Source organism: Polypterus senegalus, chromosome 4 (assembly GCF_016835505.1).
Source record: "Polypterus senegalus isolate Bchr_013 chromosome 4, ASM1683550v1, whole genome shotgun sequence".
Classification (NCBI taxonomy): Eukaryota; Metazoa; Chordata; class Cladistia; order Polypteriformes; family Polypteridae; genus Polypterus; species Polypterus senegalus.
Genome location: NC_053157.1, coordinates 199,049,889 through 199,070,488, shown reverse-complemented (window position 1 = coordinate 199,070,488; position 20,600 = coordinate 199,049,889). Strand labels below are relative to the sequence as shown.

The 20,600-nt window shown below is 35.2% G+C and overlaps 1 protein-coding gene and 1 long non-coding RNA gene across 2 annotated transcripts; one reads left to right on the top strand and one right to left on the bottom strand.

Annotated features, from left to right (window-relative positions):
• Positions 1-234: 234 nt before the first annotated feature.
• On the bottom strand, positions 235-16,543 carry LOC120528650. The gene is made up of 3 exons (XR_005633583.1): positions 16,466-16,543; positions 13,558-13,611; positions 235-1,268 (listed from the first exon to the last, which is right to left on the bottom strand). It is a non-coding gene; the product is annotated as an uncharacterized LOC120528650 (long non-coding RNA).
• A 187-nt stretch (positions 16,544-16,730) lies between these two features.
• Positions 16,731-19,222, top strand: lbx2 (ladybird homeobox 2). Its single transcript, XM_039752812.1, has 2 exons — positions 16,731-17,488; positions 18,759-19,222. The coding sequence occupies exons 1-2, from the start codon at positions 17,164-17,166 to the stop codon at positions 19,220-19,222; spliced, it is 789 nt and encodes a 262-aa protein (XP_039608746.1). The 5' UTR covers positions 16,731-17,163.
• The last annotated feature ends 1,378 nt before the right edge of the window (positions 19,223-20,600 follow it).

Here is a 20,600-nt window from a genome sequence, read left to right as displayed (position 1 = left end):
TTTTGTTGAGAACACAGTGAGGGATGATTCATCTGACCACAGAACTCTTTTTAAATTCTATGTGCAATAATGGATTTACATACTGCATCCCTCTCTGTGCAATTCACTATAGATTGTTCTTCTTGCTCCCAAGATAGACATATACAGTATAGCTAAAGAATCCAGAGTTGTTCATCTGATATTCCTTGCATCTCTACACACTGCACAGATATAATGGTCTGTTGGTGCTTTCATCCGTAGTTTCAATTAACAGGAAAAGCCATTATAAAATTTTAGTCCTAGGTCATCTGGCTTTCAAAGTTCCCCTGCCCCACCAACTCAGAGAAGAAGAGGTTCTTCTCTCTATCCCAACTGTGGACATACACACTCACGCACAAACACACACACACAAAGGCCAAGCTGAAGCAACCCAGCTTTTTTTTAATGATAACTATGCAAAATGACATTGTCCTTGCTGCAGCTTTCCTTCTAATTTTTGGTACGTCTTACAAAAATGAAATGTACTGCTATATACCCAAAATTATGTGGCTATATCTTTCAATATAATGTAAAATACATGTAATTCAAATATATCTTTTTAAAATTACAGTATATTTGAGACCACAAACTATACATTTCCCATATCATATTATAAGAAACATATTTCCAAATAAATGGTGTAAGCAATACAATGTGGGGACAGCTCCATGTTTCTCTGTTTATCATTTAGGCCTTATCTTTTAACCTGGAAAAAGCTAAATGCAGGCTTTCCAATGAATCTAACGTATTGTGAACCCCCTGTAACTCAGTTTAACTTTTTCAAGCAGGTAGATGTTTCAGCATTTGTAGGCTGCAATGCATTTGAAGTTGAATTATGTACTAAAAGCTTTATGTTTTTTGACATTTCAAGAAAAATGGCAAAAAATGTTACAGTGCTATTGGTTAAATGTATATTTCATCAAATTAGTTCCTGGAGATTAGGAATGCATCTGCATAAAATACACTGGCTGCAAAAAGGGTAAATTGATAGCACTAATATGCACAAAACGGAGTGGAAAACAGAACTGATGTGGTTAGTACAATATGATGGCTTTAAAGGCCAGAAAGGGAAGTGAATTTATCAAGGGCGGAAGCGGAAGGGTCCTCTTCCATAGGTTCGGACCCGGACGTGATGTCCTCAAAAGGGCTGGAACTGGAAGTCTCTTCATCGAAGGTTTCTACACCGGAAGTGATGTCATCGAGGCTGGAAGTGATGTCATCAGGACCGGGTGGAATTTCCAGTGAATGGTCTGCAGGAAAGCAAGAAAAAAGGTCAGTGCACTCCGCCACCCCCTGGTCTGCCGTGGAATTACTTTCATTTAGATCCTTTTAAATCCTTTAGCTGCCTCCAATGCACACGTGCATGACAATATATATATATATATATATATATATATATATATATATATATATATATATATATATATATATATATACTCACCTAAAGGATTATTAGGAACACCTGTTCAATTTCTCATTAATGCAATTATCTAATCAACCAATCACATGGCAGTTGCTTCAATGTATTTTGGGGTGTGGTCCTGGTCAAGACAATCTCCTGAACTCCAAACTGAATGTCAGAATGGGAAAGAAAGGTGATTTAAACAATTTTGAGCGTGGCATGGTTGTTGGTGCCAGACGGGCCGGTCTGAGTATTTCACAATCTGCTCAGTTACTGGGATTTTCACGCACAACCATTTCTAGGGTTTACAAAGAATGGTGTGAAAAGGGAAAAACACCCAGTATGCGGAAGTCCAGTGGGCGAAAATGCCTTGTTGATGCTAGAGGTCAGAGGAGAATGGGCCGACTGATTCAAGCTGATAGAAGAGCAACTTTGACTGAAATTACCACTCGTTACAACCGAGGTATGCAGCAAAGCATTTATGAAGCCATAACACGCACAACCTTGAGGCGGATGGACTACAACAGCAGAAGACCCCACCGGGTACCACTCATCTCCACTACGAATAGGAAAAAGAGGCTACAATTTGCACAAGCTCACCAAAATTGGATAGTTGAAGACTGGAAAAATGTTGCCTGGTCTGATGAGTCTCGATTTCTGTTGAGACATTCAAATGGAAGAGTCAGAATTTGGCGTAAACAGAATGAGAACATGGATCCATCATGCCTTGTTAACACTGTGCAGGCTGGTGGTGGTGGTGTAATGGTGTGGGGGATGTTTCCTCGGCACACTTTAGGCCCCTTAGTGCCAACTGGGCATCGTTTAAATGCCACAGGCTACCTGAGCATTGTTTCTGACCATGTCCATCCCTTCATGACCACCATGTACCCATCCTCTGATGGCTACTTCCAGCAGGATAATGCACCATGTTACAAAGCTCAAATCATTTCAAATTGGTTTCTTGAACATGACAATGAGTTCACTGTACTAAAATGGCCCCCACAGTCACCAGATCTCAACCCAATAGAGCATCTTTGGGATGTGGTGGAACGGGAGCTTCGTGCCCTGGATGTGCATCCCACAAATCAACTGCAAGATGCTATCCTATCAATATGGGCCAACATTTCTAAAGAATGCTTTCAGCACCTTGTTGAATCAGTGTCACGTAGAATTAAGGCAGTTCTGAAGGCGAAAGGGGGTCAAACACCGTATTAGTATGGTGTTCCTAATAATCCTTTAGGTGAGTGTATATAATATATATACCAGGAGGCCTCACCCCCTGCTTGCTTTGCTCGCCAACCCCCCTGCCTGCGATACGCGCCAGCAACTTCGCGTCTCTGCCACTCGTGTATGTGGTTTTCACTATCTCCAATCAACAAATCTTTTAATTCTCGCAGATAGGCCTCTTCATTGGGAAGAAACACTACTTTTCCCTGATGGCAACACGAATTAGACGATCTACAAGTCTCTGACTTAAAGTTTAAAGCCAAATAATATCTACATACTTCTGCCATATCATCTATGTCCATATATTTGATCTCTTTTCACTTTTACTTTTTCATCAATATCGCATTGAATTTTTGATTCTGTGTTTGGAATTATATCATGTCAATGCAACATATAACTGCTCGTGAGTTAATATCGCTTCATTCTCTCTACACGAACTGTGTCTGACAATAGCATTCACACAAATGAGAAATGATTGGACGGTGTGCGTGGTTGTAAATGTTTTAGACGTGGGAAGGACTTTTACAAATCTCTTTGCATACAGTCTTGTCTTGTGGGGCTTGAAATTTTCTCTCGCAGGATTTAACTTTCACCAAACAACAAATTTTTTCATTCTCGCGGATACACCTCTTCATTGGGAAGAAACACTACTTTTCCCTGATGGCAACATGAATTAGATGATCTACAAGTCTCCAACTTAAAGTTTAAATTCAAACAATATATTTGATCTCTTTTTGCTGTTCCATTATTTTACTGAGTAATAATTTCCATTTGTTGGCGCTAATGCAATCTTTACTATCATTTTTTTGAGACTTTCGAATTTTCATACTTTCGAGACATATGAAATATATACATGTAATATACATACATATATATATATACTATATATATATACATATATCACTATACTGCAAAATACTGTAATGTATGTATTTATTTATATTTTTAAAAATGTGTTATTTTGGAAAGTTGTAGATTCTCTTTTAGCATATCAAAATAAAAGCTAGGGCAATTTAATTTTATATTGTTAACATAGAAAAAAACCTCAGCAAAGTCAGGTTGCTATAGCTTAGTCTTTTTGTGTGTGCAAGTGTGAGAGTCAGGTTGGGGGTATGTGTAAAGGCCTGAAAGTCAGGGGATGACCAGCTACTGTAATATGAATGCTAACTTGGGAAGTACTAATAGGCTACAAAGCAAAATTTGCAAGAATTAAGTTAACAACCTAAAATGTACATATGGAAACACTTTTTCCATATATGCAGTTTAGTGGTTTATAACACTATAAGAGTTAATTTAACATTACTGATTTTCCTGAGTACAAAAACATTTTAAACCCGCAACCACTCCTATGGATGAATCTGCCAGTAACTGCTAGAAAGGTCACTAGATTGAGCCAATCAGACAGTCAGGAAAACAATTACTGTAACTCACTCAGAAATCTTCAAGACAACATTGTAACATCAAATAAACTGTTAGTTAATGAGGGCTATATTGGATTTAAGATGGAAATCTTTGTTAGCAATTGAGAAGATCATCCATTGACAAACTGCTGTGAGTCACACAAACAAGCACAATTGTGACTGAAACCTAATCTTCTCTGAGTTGGTGTAGGGCAACTTTGAAAGCCAGATTGAGCCAGGATTATAATGTTATAATGGGCTTTCCTCAGCTGGTTACTTTTGGAAGTGAAAGTCTGTATCAATTAACCTACCTATTAAGTATTATTTAATGTTATATCTTTAATCAGTAATCTGGAGTTTGCACTGTTGTCAGGTTTAAATGGCATTCCTCTTCTACAGGAATCAAACGTCACCCCTGTAGATGTCAGGCACCATATATATAGTTATGCAAGGAGTATGCCAAGAATAAAATTAGTGGGTGATATAGCACAAGTTTGTGAAGAGTGCCCCAGAAGCAGTAACATTACAACATTCCTTTTTAAATTTGCAACCTAAGCTCTTTTAGATAAAATAAAGATCAGAAACATGTAAACAAGTCAACAAAATTATAGCAAGACTTGCAACAAGCGAAACTCAACCATCCAAGCTAAAGTTGCTAATTGCAGTGCCAGAATCTATGGGGCAATTGTTTTCACACATGATTTTGGACTTTATTTCAACTTTATTTATGAAATAAATCTTAAAGCGTGAGGTTACTTGTTCAAGTGGATATATGTCAGCCAAAAATATACAAAAATTCAGAAAATCTGACATGAGGTCAACTATATTTTTCATTGAACTGTACGAGTTTGTCAGGAGAGCATTTTGTGAGGAAGAATCGTTACATAAATCTGAGAAGCAAAATGAAAAACTTGATCATAAACTGAAGCCATTTTTCAAATACATTAAAAGAACCGTTTCATAGTTTGATTTAATCACTTACATATTATGTTTATCTTCAGATGTTTCTATGTTTAGAGCTTTTTCCAGTTCTGAGCAGTACTTCAAAAGTTGGAATGTATCAATTATTTACTGAGATATCCAAGTGAACATCCAAAAATGTGTTTTATTCGCAGTGCTTGTGATACATAAACTGAAATCCAAAGTCATAAAAATGTACTAGCTGTAACTTTCCATACTTTTGAATATAAAACAGTAAACTCTGTTTTTAGTCTTTAGATGTGTTATTATGATAATAAGGTTACTGGTCTGCTTTTGAATATGTACTGGTTTAAAAACTGATGTTTATGTTGTTATTACACCAAATGATTCACATTTGGCTTCAGGTCACGTCAGATGTCTTTATTAATTTACACAAAGTGCAGAAGCACTAGTCTGTCCAATGAAGGCAGGATTGCACAGATATAACTCAAGCAGTGTAAATGTAAGGGTCTTCAGTCTTCACTACTTACTTGGAGATGACCAAAATATGATCAATGACTACTGTATATGATTTCCAGGAAGATTAAATTACTGATGTGAGGGATACATTTTCTTAATCTGTATTTAAACATTTCAAAAGAGTTTGAGTTGACAGCTGTACATTTTTGTGTATTCAACAGTAAAGCAAAATGCTTAGAGTACTGTATTAACCTACATACATATACTAAACTTTAAACTACTTTTTTAATGGAATGGATGAGAGACACACTTCATATAGTTATTTCAGATGTCTATAGTGTACAAATATGAACAACAGCACTCTTAACATATTGGTTCTTTAATGACACTTAATTGGGTTGTGAACCATTGCTTGATAAACAACCAAATAATTCCTGGAAGGATTCTTTACATATGAAACTGGTTCTTTAGGATTTGAAAAGGCTCCTAATATGTGGTGAAAACAGAAATCCTTAATTTATAATGGGCTATAAACGAGTATACCAGCAGAGCAAGATAACCTGAAATCGGTCTGTGTTATTGTATATAGCAAGAGTCCTTTAAAAATCATGAAGACATTGGGATTTAACAAATGTTATCATCTATTCTTGTTTATGCATGAGCCTGTTAGGAATTTAAATAAATAAAGGTTCTTTTTGGAACCTTCAGGGTTCTTTTGGGAACTAAAATTGGTTCCCCTATGGTAATGCTCTGAAGAACCAGTATGGCACTTTTATTTTTAAGAGTGTGGGTATGAAAAATATATACTATGTATTTTGCCAGCAGATCTTGCAACTGGTAAATCTGAATTATTAGATGGTATCAAGTAAAACTTCAAGATTCTTTTGCTTTATTTGAGTAGCACTTTGGGTGTCATCATCATTGCACTGTACTGTATATCAGAAGTGGCAACAAGAGTACTTTGGGTGACCTTCTGATACTTAATTCCTTCATTCCTTGGACGTCAATACAGATTGTAGTGTTAGATTAAGTCAGAACTAATCAATACACATTTGCATGTCATTGACATGACAAAGATGGTTCTTAATAATGTTCTTATATGTTCATTTTAAAGTAAATGTAAATGATCACTCTTTAGCATATTCAAACTTTGGTATACATATATTGTTAAGGAACCACATTCTACTAAAATATATCGATTTATGAACGATATTTAATTGGTAATACTGTATTTCTTTAATATAAGATTGGACTATGTCCTAAGATCTTGGTTATGGTTTAGGATAGCTTAGTACAGTGAACAGCTGCCACGGTGCTGTTGTCCCTCATCTCCAGGGACGCAGGTTCGTTTCCCGACCAGGTTAAGTTATAAGGTCATCACGTGCGTTTCATGTGGGTAGTGGACTCATTGCTGTCTCTGAACTGGTGCCAACAGAGCTCGCGAGTGTCACTCTGTATTAATTAAAGTTAGTCCGGAAAGTCGGTGAATGGTGCATGAGGACATATTCATATGTATAAATTAGAACCGTAATTTATTGAAGAAGGGCTATCGGTAATGAAGGTAAAAGCCTTACTTTGCGTTGCTTTATGCTTTGTCAAGCATTCACTAACCACGTTAACGAGAAGAATCATATCTAATTTCTGACCTTTGAATTAAAATTATTGAACCATTTTTATGAACTATAAATTTCTTTTAAGATGCCAAACTATGTATTTTATATACATATTTTTGCTACCTCGTTTTCTTGTGCTTTTGTCTGTATTAAATGACGCTCCCTACATGTTTTGTTTAATTTAGCAAGGCAAACATGTTGATTGGACGGCATCTTAAACTTCTAAAATAAATAGGTTAAAAGAAAGTAGAATCAGAATAAGAAACATGTTTACTTCTCCTTTTTGCTGAAAAAATATTAAAATAAACCGCTCAATGTAGTCAACAAGTCTAACTGTTCGTACTAATCAAGTTATGAACTGAAGCCGCCCTGTCCACGTCTTCATTAAAAGGGCTGTAGCAAAATCTGAAATTCATTCAGTGAGGGAGTTGACATGTTTTATATAAGTTCAAATATGTGATGTTTATATTAGTAACTGCTTTCCAGTACATAAATATCCTAAAGAGTGTTTTCAATGTTTACAGATACTTTGGGATCTCTTATACGAATAACGCACTTCTTTGTAATTTTTAACATTTAAAAATGTTTAGTGTTTTGAAGTATGTTTTCTGTCTGCTGTATTGAACTATTGCAAACACCGTCTGCCATGAAGTGGAGATGCATACAGAAGTGTATAGAAAGTATTTCTAAAAATGATTAATCTGTTTATTTGGTAAGTTCTCGAGTAGGTAAAAACACCGCATATGTTCATGAATGTATGCTTTTTTTTTAAACAACAGAATATTGCTTTACTCCTGCCATAATCCCAAAATTTCTAATGCAAACATTATAACATGCCACTAGCCATTATTTACTATTTCATTAGTTTTCACGTGTCTTTTGGGCTGCATCGCAGAAAACAGCATTATATATCATCTTGATTATAATAAATATTAGCACTAAATAAATATAGCGCCGAATTATTCACAGCAGGAGGCTGGAAAACCAGAGGCAAATCACAAATAAAGCAATGATGAGCACGATTATTAGGCTTGTTGTTACAAACAATCCATGGGATTTCTATGTGGTTATCTAATGAAACTTGCGCCAAATCAATTCTTTTAAGACAGAATATTATAAAACAATTAACTTGGTAGCAAATCCCATAGTTACATGTCGTTTGTTTGGAGGAATACGCAGGTATGTGTCGAAAGCCGTTTATTATTGAACAGTACGTGTTGCTGAGTGTGTGCGCGTGTGTTTACAATTTGTGAATGTTAATTCCACGCTAAAGGTTTCACACCTGATGAATCCAACCGCAATAACTCGCAGCGTCTTAATGAATTACACACTTTAGGAAAGATTTTTGTTGTGCACATTTTCCTTTTGCTTGTCAAACAGTGAAAGCACTTTGGGATGTCTCTCATTATGACTGCATATATGTATAAAAATCAAAAGTGATTCGTGTCTGACATAAAATTCAAATGAGATTCATTTTCTTCGAGGTTGCTGATTTGGAACGACAACTACACGAGCGCTGCCTTGTCGTACGTGTTCGTTATCTGTCGTCAATATGACTGTTTGTAGTTCTATTGTAAAATTTAAATTTTTAAAAGTTAAAAGGTAAAACGTCACAGGCTGACACGCCAGATGGAAGCTTTCCATTTTAAACTTCACGCGCTTCGCTTTTTGACCGAGATATTGTAATCTTTAAATACATCCAGACCATTGAAATTATACTATTGGATGAACTGAATTGTCCACACTTAGTTTCAAAACTTAGTTACTTTTTTAAAGTTTTATGTTTCAGTAAAAACCATCGTATATATAAATACAGTTTATTTAATTAGACGTTAATTTACCTCCCATGAAAAGTGTCAAATGGGCCTCAATAAACATTCAGAGTCGTTTACCATGTAATTGACCAATGAGCCCCTGTCGTTCTGTTTTACTTTCTCCTCTATAATGTTGTTTTACTTCCTCTCCTTTAAACACGAGCAGAATCCCTGGAGGGCATTACCCGCAGATAACACAGGTCCTGTGGGTTCGACTATTGAGAGGTGCATGAAGAAAATGAACTTTGCCGAGGTGAAAAAGTCAAGCAACCGTTTGGCCTTGTTAGAAGCCGAAAGAGTGACCTGCTGAGAAGGCAAACATTTATGAGTGAGCGACTAGAAAAAGCTCAACTATCACACCACACGCACTAAAGGGACATGGCCAAATGGGGAGGGAGAAGGTGTGCTTAGAACCGTTTTTAACCAGGGGATAAACTCCATGCTTGGTGTCAAACAAGAACAGCTGGAAGCAGAAGCAACTTATCCATTTCAGTATTGTCAGCCCGATAATGAGGTTTAATATTAAAGCGTTCTTTTCAGACAGCAGCCAATGTTAACCACGCATTGCAACCTTTAAACTTTAAAATTATATAAGAAAATTTTATTTATTTTCTTTCCTTCGTTTTTTCAAAATTAACATTAAAATTCTGAAAAGGGCTTAAATCTTTTGTATAATGAATACCACCATTGCCTTGAATAAGGTCTTGCAAGCACACTGAGAGGTTCTTAGGAAAATGGCCAGTCGTATCAGGCGTAACGTAAATTCCAGAAAACCAGAATTCTATAAAATAAATATTTTAATTGTTAACTGACATCTAATAACTTTATCTAATCTGGTTGGGATCAGTTACCTGACATTATCGAATTCCGCTGAAAGTTAAATCAAACACATTATTGCTGTTATTTTTCATTTGAAGCGTGAGATATCACGACGTGAGAATTAGTGGCCGTCTCTGCTGTCACGCGTGATCTCAAGGGTCACATCTGTCCTCAGGTGTGCGCTCGGCGACCTTTGTTTATTTTCCATGGGGACATCTAAGTCAAAGAAAATAAAAGTACAATGCGGGTACTTTGATAAAGAAGAAAAGGAAGAAGAATTATCGCCAACGTTCTGCACGGTATATTTTGTCAGAACTGCCTAAAGCGTACATTACTAAAAGTAAAGAACCTGTTTCAATCTATCAAAATGATAATGAACCTGGTCCATAAACTGAGTCGAGGAACGTTATACATTAATGCTTTGTGGGTTTTTAATGTACACAGGGATTAAACCACGTGATAAAATAAAGTTAACACGGCATATATAGGCAACATTTCCTACAAGCACGTCTGGTGAAGTCTGCATTGGCCAAAAAGGAGTAAATCTAGATTTTAACCTCTCTACTTACCTATTAATCACGCCATTTTAATTAAATCGACACCGTGTGTCTGTTTTGCAAATAATCCAATGATAGATATATAACAGCTAAAATCTTGCTGTCATTTCCCGCAAGTCAAATGATCAGTACTGTAAACATTTGGAGAACGGCAAGCAGAGAATCAAATGTTGCAGACTGAAATTTCTAGTGAGTTGACTGGTATTGACAGTGGAAGGTGAGCATTAAAACACATGAGCAACGTTTCTAACATAAACGACTATTTTATTCGTGCTAGATAAAGGCTTCAGCCAGTCACAAGGCTGAGCCGCTCTGAAGGGACAAGCAGCCTAGTTGATGTTGAGCCCTTAGGCGCGTTTTATAAGAAGCAGACCCAGCACAGGCTGGGAAACAGCACCTGTTTTTTGCTGTTAATTCTCGGGCACATCAAGGAAACGGTCACATGGTACATAGACGTTTCTGAACGCTTTAAGAAGCTGTTAATAACCATTTGCTCAAAAGAAAACGTCCCGAAAAAATGTAAATTAAGTAAAATGCGCATTATATATGTAACTTAATGAAATAATAATCATGATCGTTACCATGTTTTAATTTAATTGCATACATCAATAAAAAGGTGTATTAGAAAGAGGTAAAAACAAAAAGTCCTCTATGATCTGTCTTTTCATGAAACGTTAAATTCGTTTTCATTACTGAAAAAAAAATGCGCTTTCAATATACATCTTGTTAATTTTTCTGTGAACAATTATATTGTGATACAAATAATGTGTAAACCAAACCGGAAATTTTATATTTCAAAATTAAACAGATTAGCCATATATCATATTACTCATATTGAAAAAATTAATTTAATGCCTAGATAGATAGATTATGCATTAAAAATGTTCAGTTTGCCTTTTCTATTTGTAATAATTTCTATTTGTAATAATTTAATTGAAAGAGATAATTGATAGTGTGGTCAGTAATATTTATCAGATATATGTGAGAGTGTAGAATTTAATTAAACATTAATCCCTTTGTAGGTCAGTTTTGGACGCCATAAATAACTTAAGCAACAAAAGTGGAGTACTACCCTACAACGTGTTCATAGCCGTTAAAAAAATGTATGTAGGTGACATTTTACTATTTCTGGGAATATGATTTACGAGTTAAAAAAGTCTGCAAAATAAAGCTACGCAGTTCACTTATATTGCATTTTTTTCCCTGTGTTGTGTACTGATTTTTAAATATATATTGAAAATTGAAAGGTAAATGTTTCCAAAAACAAGTAAATAAGTACTACGATTAAACCAGTTAAACGACAATACTGATTTATCGATACAAACGTTAAATAATAAAACAGTTACAATAAAACTGTAGTACGAAAGAATTATATATGATTTGGGTGTTTTTTTTATTATTATTCTACAGTCTTATGTTAAAAATAAACTGAAAAAAAAAACAAAAATTCATGTTTACTTGGTCATACTGCAGCCATGATTAATGATGCCAGGTGCTCTGTTTCCAATTAACGTTTAAATTGGACAAAAAGCCATCTCCCTTTCACACCACGCCGCTGAAGAATGCTTGATATTGTGAAGAACGTGTCTCCATCAATCGTAATTAGAACGAACCTGGCGCTTACACTGTGTTCCAAATAACAGACTAACTACCTAATGAGACTTCAGTGACGCACATCCTCTTCTCAGATTTTGGTGTTATTGGTTAAAAGACGCATATATGAATTCTGTATACGTATTTATTTATTTATTTATTTTAATCATTACCCTTAGACTTCTGCTTATACATGAATGGAAAATTAAATGTGGTAATAGTTTAGAAAACAGTATTTCATTTAGAAGATTAAGTTCAATTTAAAAGTATAATTAAAAAATAATTCAAAATTAACAGGATACCTGACACCCGCGTCAGCGTTTCTTTATTTCTGCGAGAAGCAGCAATGCACATTAATACAGCCGCAGTTTTTATTATCCACGTGAATGTTGGAAGCTCCTCCCCACCGACACATGCCAGAATAAACCTCCAGTCTGGAAAACAGCATCCGAAGCAAGCAAACACACTCCGGATACTTCACTCCACAAGATCTTCGTTTATCAGTTTACATTACTCTAAGAAAAATCACAAAGCTTCCTGTATTATAAAAAAGTAATATACTTTCGTTTACAAAATAACTATAGGATTGCAAATTATTATTATTATTATTAGTAGTAGTAGTAGTAGTAGTAGTAGTAGTAGTAGTAGTAGTATTGCAGCACTATCATTATCATCATTAATTCATGAATCTCTTTTTCTGGTTTGTTCTTTAGGTATGTACAAAGCATTCTTTAATAGGCTGTTATTTCTCGCATTATAAACTTTATTTATTTATCCGCTTCCGAACACGCTTAATCCAAATTAGGGTCGCGTGGCCAGAGGTACGTCTGGCATCAAAGGGCACAAGAGAGGAACCATCATTGAACAGGGCGCTAGCATGTTGTAGGCCAGACTCAACGCACACACACACTCACCCATCCAAGGCCACTTCATCGTCACAGATTAACCAGAAATCCACATCTTTGGAATGTGAGGAGGAAATCGGAGTATCCGGAGAATACTACAGGTAAGGTGAAAAAGTGCAAACTCCTAAAAGAAATAACTAACCTGGGACTCGAGACCAGCAGTTCAAGCTATAGTGCATACCTCGCCATGCAGACAGCAATGTAATAAAGCAGTTATTTATTTAAGTTCAAATATTTAACACATAATAGTCTCTAAAGCATCTTTCACAGTTTTAAATGCAAATATTTAAATAACAGGAAAATATTTTGCAGGGTGATTTTATTCTCAAGAGAAATATAATACACCAACCTAAAATCTACTTCATTTAAGTTGATCAACCTAAACATTAATATTTGATAATCTACCTAAACTCCTCAACCCATAAATAAACCTATAAAGGATCACAAATAATACTAATACTAATATTACTACTACTACTACTACTACTAATACTAATAATAATAATAATAATAATAATAATAATAATAATAATAATAATAATAATAATTGAGTACATGATAAGAAAACCATGACAGATCATTATGTAGTCTACCATGTCGTTTTCACTTACTTATTTGGGTCACAAATGCTAAAAAATGCATAGGCGTATCTCACATATATATACGACTAGTTTATATTTAATTGTGAAAAGTCAGCAGATACATAGATGTATGGAAAAGCAAACGTATCTGCAGGTCAAATCTGAATTTAATCTGAAAACGATATAGCTATACATTTCTAAATCTTTACTCGTCTGTAATGTTTTGGTACTGTGTTTGCATCACTTACCGTGCAGCATGTCTCTTCCCACTGCAGTCACACTACTCCTAAGGATCTGTTTGACTTAACATACAAAAATATTTATTTTTGGTTAAAAAGCCAGTTTTTTTTTTTTGTTTTTTTTACTTAAAATATGGTCAATGCAATCATAACCCCATTTCTTAATTCCATCAAGCAGAATCCCTTGCTAGCGTAATAACTCGAATGTAGGTTGGCCCCGTTTCGTCCTTACATGAATGTCACCATATGGTATTTCTGGCAGAAACAATGCGAAATTGCTGTAAGGAGTCTATTCATCTCTAATGGTTCGTGTAAAGGGGACATCTATCACTGCAATCGATTATTAAAACACAAGGAAATCAGAAGAAATTCTGACTCCGTTTTTTTCTCTCTTGTTTGTTGTTCTTGCACTAAATTCCATCTATTCTGGAAAATAATTCACTTTACTGACAAGTACAGCTAAGTCTAGGGAATAAACTGAAAATATGTCACCCTTAATTTCCAAATCTTTACATCACGTGTCAGTGAAAAATGAAAAGAAATGCATTTAGAATTTAAATTATTTATGGTACAATGATGTACAATAATGGCACAGTTGTCAAAGACTGTGATGTTAAACGTTGTGAATGAGAGATGAAATACTGAATATATATATATATATATATATATATATATATATATATATATATATATATATATATATATATATATATATATATATATATATATATATATCCTAAGAAGTATCATCTTGAAAGGTAGTGAAGAGCAGAAGGTAAAATGACGAGCCGCAAAAAAAAAAGTACGAAGGGTTTTGAAGAATTAAAGTCGAGCGTGACAAATGTATGAAGTTTTGCATAGTATTGCCGAACTTGTACTGATGTTATTTGTTTTAATTTTATTATATTCTTTAAAATGCTGACAAAAATATACAGACTGATTCAAATACAGCGAGTAGTAGCACGCACTATCATGCAAGAAGAATTCTCATATTTATTATTAAAATGCCATCGCTGCTTCAATATTCGTTATTAAAGCAATAGACAACTTGATGTATTTTTTTAAGTCATCCATGATTATGTAAAGCTTGTAAGTTATGAATACGTATCATGATTTCGGTAATTCATTTTTTGATGAACAGATTCGTAAACTAGTAAAATGTAGTACGGCTTAAAAGGGAGAATGAATAATGTTGTTTTATTAATGTGTATACTTTGAATATATAGGCAGTCTCAATTTTTCTAAAATACTTTTTAAGCAATACTATTTTGTTTATAACATTATATGACATTAATTTTATATACTACATAGAAATTAGTCACAATAATCATTTAATTACATTAAATAATATTTTACATAATTGTCGTTTTTTATTTTACAGTCTACACCTTAATATTGCACGTTATATTTCTACAACAATATAAATGTGAAGGTGTGGAAAGGTGGATATATGTAAGTTTTGAATGAATATTTTCATTGTTCTTTAAAAAGATGAAATAATGAGTTATATTAAAAACAATTGAGACATGGATGGACAAATGTCACACGAACGATTGGACGTACCTGTCAGTCACCCTGGATCCAATGCGACCACCCCAATCATTCAGACGCTGTTAGGCACGCGCCAGAGCACTCAGCTCTCTTTAAATTTTAATTTTATTCGTCTGGATTGTAATGTCAAGGAAATGCAAAACTTCGTATCTAAAAATATATATCCGTCGAGGATGTTTCAACTACAGTGCCTGAACTGCGGAAATATACGGACAGAAGAGAAAGAAAAGGCCAGTTGCCACCAGAAATTGCGTTATTGGAGAGGTATTTGTAAACGATTTTATATCACTTCACTTTGGCGAAACCCAAAACCCCTACAGAATTCCCCACTTTTCCCTGTAATCAATCCCAGGCTAAGTTTTGGACTTTTACGGTGCATTAAGGATACGGTGGACCCAATAAATTTAAAGAGGTTGAGTAGGATGAAACGTTTCACCTGGTTTAAAACTGTCCAGATCAATCTCCCACGTACAACTCCGTTACAAATACGCGTAAAAAAGACATTATGCTCGTGTTTTTCAAACCCCCTTCAAAGGAAGTGCAAATTTTATTTCCCACTTATTAAAGAGGTTTCTCGTTGCAAGAACTTTATGGACAGAAGGAACAGGGGATTGCTGTCTAAATAAAGGATAACAAAAAAGCTTAGGTGTACGCTCTAGATAAGTTTAAAATGAATTCTTACATTGTCTCACGGCGTATTACAGAAAGGTTTACATTGCGGATCAGATAACAAATTACATAATATAATTTTTTAAAATAATTTACGCAGTATAATTTTTTCTGTTTTTTTTTAATGAACCATTTTAGACACTTCAAAAATGACGCAGGCAAACGAGCACTAACATGCGATGACAAAAGCGCCTTGAAAGATATGAGCAATCACTGTTTTCATAGGTTGGAATATAATTATTAGATATACTTATTCTTGTTTGTTGAACAGCGTAACTTTGAAAAAAAATGAGTTTTATAGTTTAAGGACAGTTAAGTTCAGGTATGAATGACAACCAATTGCATAATACAAAAAGAATGAAACCTGATGTTTACACCTACTGCCCTGTCTCCACGTTCCGAGTTAGAGCTGTGCTTTGCTTCTGTTGCTGCCAGTACCATTCTGCTCCAAGAAAAACTGAAGACTGATTTGTATAAATATATATTGCACGTCGAATGACTCTATCTATCTATCTATCTATCTATCTATCTATCTATCTATCTATCTATCTATCTATCTATCTATCTATCGATTGTTTAGTGCCCCTCATTTCTTTCTATCTATCTAGTTGTGTGTGTTAGTATCAATAGTAAATTATTATTGAATTAGAAAAGAAGAAGCCGTTGTTCCATACACGTCTCATTCGTGCCTTAATACCTCATTTTCCTCTATCCACAGCCGAGCCATTCACTTTAAAAGTTTACTAATAGCAACGAAGGCAACACAGCTCTTGGTCACGTGTGACGTCACGCTGAAGAAGGTCTCCACATGTCCATTAAAAGCACGTGGTTTTCTTAATGGCAGAGAAGACTTTGGAGATGCCTTAGCCCTGCACGCGAGCTCACTAAAGTTCGCTAGCACTCGAAAACTCCTCCCATTCCTGCGCCCAATTAATTAATGTGGCCTGGCCCTTTAAGACTCTCAGCACTGGGTCAGTAGGTGGTGTAGCGTTTCTCTAATTGATCTTCGCCCAATCAACAATAACTCGTTAGCAATCGCTTACTTTACTTCTTTCTTAAGATCTGTTTTTTCTGTCCCCTGTAGCAAATCAGCCCTTGGACAGGACCGTTATATCTTCAAAAGATCTTCATGGATAGTGCCTGTAAAGAACGTTTCTGTTCTTAAGAGGAATACAATTGTGGCGTTTTGCATCGCTTCGGCACCAGCTGAAACATGATTTTCGGGGAAAATAGTTAGAAGACTGGCACTGAAGCTTCGAGTGCGACAACAGTGGACAAAACATTAAATAGAAATCGGCGATCGGACAGCTTCAGTGGCAAAAAGTCTGCCTACAAGCGTAAGAACGTTTGAACAATAACAAAATAAAAACATTGTGCATATTTCCTGGAATTGCGATGACCTCCACTAAAGACATGAAGGCAGGATCTCTATTGCAATCTAATAGCGAAGAGAGGAGAAGGGGTCCTTTGGATCAGCTTCCACCACCAGCTAACTCCAACAAGCCACTGACGCCCTTTAGCATTGAGGATATTTTAAATAAACCCTCGATCAAGAAATCTACGTCCAGTCACTGTCCGCCGAGGGTCCTGGAAAAAGTCAGTGGCTCCGGGGCTCCGCGAAACGGCGTGACAACACCGTCCTCTCCGCTTTGCGCCCTGGAGGAACTGGCCAGCAAAACTTTCAAAGGACTCGAAGTGAGCGTCATCCAAGCCGCTGAAGGTAAGCTTTTCTTTCTAAGTATTGTCCTTAAAGCTTATTGCTTGTAAGAGATCATATTTGATAAACCGTTTAATAATAATAATAATTATTATTATTATTATTTTCGACTTGTCTTAATCGGCATGTTGTTTCCCTTTTTCCAAGCACTTCACTTAGGACCGCCTCAGAGAGCAGCAGACAGCGCCATGTAATATTTAGAAAGGTTTAGTGCCATCGTCTAGTTATTAATTTTGCTTCTTAATATGTCAGTAGCATTCAGAATCATACCGTTTAAAAATAGATCACAGGAAAATGAGAAATTATAAATGTAGTATGAAGTTTTGCGTTTTAAAAGCTGACATTCTTTGCAATTGCATACACTATGTTTTTACAGGATTTGTATTATGATATTAATCACTACTAGCTCATTATCAAGGGGGGCATTTTCAAGTAATAGAAAAATGTATACTTTCAGGGGACTGGTAATAGCTTTGAAAATAAAATTCAGCTTTAAAAATGGTGTTTTTGTAATGTTGCAAAATTATAGGAGTGCCACACCTGAAAGCAAATTCCCATACTGCAAAATTTTAAAAAGCCATTTCTAAGCTATACTTGCAAATTATTATTGAAAAATAAACCGTGTAGTTAGGCCTCCTTATGCAAAACATTTAGCAAATATCTAAAATGTCTTAGTCAGTTGCATTTCTGAATCACCATTCTTTACTATCGACTGGTTATTTCAACACTATATGCAACAATATATTATGCTTTGAAATGTTTTTTTTACATTATACATGTAATGAACAAAATACAGTTTAAATGTAATATGTTTCCTTCATCTTAATCACCATAACAAAAGTTTTACTAATATGCTGTTGTTCTAATTTAAATTTGATTTGATTTTTGCCAATCATTTAAAACATGCAAGAACTGCTTTATAGGAAGAAGACTGCTCACTTGACATTTAATGTACTTTACCAAAACACTGAAATATTCATAGCTTTGTATTAGCGAAATGTGAGAATGTATGACAAATGTTCCACATAAAGTAGGAAAAGATTGTTTGTATGCTTTTGCCTTCAAATTAAAATAGCTATTTAAACTATAGTGCAATATTTTTTAACTTTAGATATCTGACATGAAATAAACTGCTCAAACATGTTCTGTAAAATATGATAGTGTGATTGTTATAGCAAAAGAATTTTGATGTTACTGAAACTGTTGTTTAATAATTGTTTTTTATTTCTCATCTCCATGTCTCTCTCTCTCTTTCTCTTTCTCTGTATGAAAGGTCGGGAGCATCCAAATGCCTTCGGCCAACGACAGGCCTCAAAAAAAAGGAGAAAGTCCCGTACAGCTTTCACAAATCATCAGATTTATGAGCTGGAAAAGAGGTTTTTATACCAAAAATACTTGTCACCTGCAGACAGAGACCAGATAGCCCAACAATTGGGGCTTACCAATGCCCAGGTAATCACCTGGTTTCAGAACAGGAGAGCCAAACTTAAGAGGGACTTAGAGGAAATGAAGGCAGATGTGGAGTCCTTGAAGAAGATCCCAGCCCATGCACTGGAGAAGCTGGTATCCATGGGGGACCTGGAAGAGCCAAAGCAGACTCGAAGGGCTATCTCCCCAAGTATTTCTCCCTCATCACAGGGACTTGGAGTCTTTCCACAGTCTCCTCAGTCTTCATCCAGAGACCAAACCACAGATGAGTTCTCAGAAGAGGACGAAGAAATAGAAGTTGATGATTAAAACTTTTTTGGTTGGGGGGGGGGGGGGGTGGGATGTGTGTAGGATGGGATGTCAAAATTCAAAATGCAGACTCTAAACCTTTGCTTGCTTTATTTTCTATTTTGGGGGAACAAGCTCCACCGGTTTAAATAGTGGAATCTTATTTATTTAAAAGGACTATTATGTACAGCATATTAAAAAGGAAACAAATGGTTTAGATGTGCTTAAAAACGAAAAAAAAAAGAAAAGAATGAAGAACTTCATTTTAACGTGTTTGAAAATGAAACCAAAATTATCCATGGAATACAAATCAAATGAATTTTGTCCAAAACAATAAAAACAATAGTTCACAGAGACACACAGAACTAATGAAAGCAGCAGCCATGTATGTGTACATATATCATGCATTTTATTCATTGAGTATTTTCAGAAAACGTCGTGCAATCAAGAAATATATATGTATATATATATATATATATAATTTTAATTCCAATTTTGGGGTGTACATGAAGCCATAAACTCTAACCGTAGCTGCTACAAATTCCTGCAAACCCATAAAATTGCAGGAGGACATAATTTAATTTTTCCTTCTTTTTTAATTTTAAAAATATTTTTTTATTGTTATGGTCAGGAAGGGATAAAACTCTAAATAGCTTGTCAATGTAAGAGAATTCTGAAATGTGTGTTTACAGACAAACAAATGGCCTGGTGTTTATATCAGTATTTCTTTGGCATAAATGTTTACTTGATTTATGTTTCTCTTCAGAATGGATTACCAATGCAAGCAGTTCGTTATTATCAGTAAAAAAAACAAAAAAAACAAACTGTAAGCCAGCAAATTATCTCCAAAATGATGGCTCACATCATTTCTGTATATATTTTGAATAAAAATTAAGAGACGAATTACTTACTAAACGTAAACTACTGCGATTGCTTGTCTGCTTTGTTTTTCGAGGGTCCTATATTGTGTTAGCAACTTTATTGCATGCATAAAAAAGCGAAACAGACATCGGCACATTTTACTCACTGTCCGGTGATGAGGTAGGCTCAACGATGGTTAAAAAGAAAGAAAATAACTTGTAGCTTACTTAAAAAAAGAAAAATAGCATAAAATTGAAAAAGCCTTCTAATTTAGGAACGATCAATTCAATGTTTTCAATGTTTAACCGCACGTGTAATGTTGTAAAGGGGCTTCTGCTGCTTTATTCATTGAACTTGAAAGGGGGGCTGGAAACGGCCTTAAGGGCCCTTTTCCTTCTTTACTTGGGATGTTTTCTTTACTTGCATTCCGTCCCTCCCGCTTCTTCACAACGAGTGACTGTCACTAAGATCTCGGAGTCAAAAGTGCGAAAAAAAAAGGTTGCGAGCATCCCGGTGCCATATGGTTTATAAATGTCCT

Coding starts and splice junctions, on each gene's coding strand:
- lbx2 (XM_039752812.1), top strand. CDS start 17,164: ATGACCTCCACTAAAGACATGAAGGCAGGATCTCTATTGCAATCTAAT. Junction 17,489..18,758: donor CGTCATCCAAGCCGCTGAAG/GTAAGCTTTTCT, acceptor TCTGTATGAAAG/GTCGGGAGCATCCAAATGCC.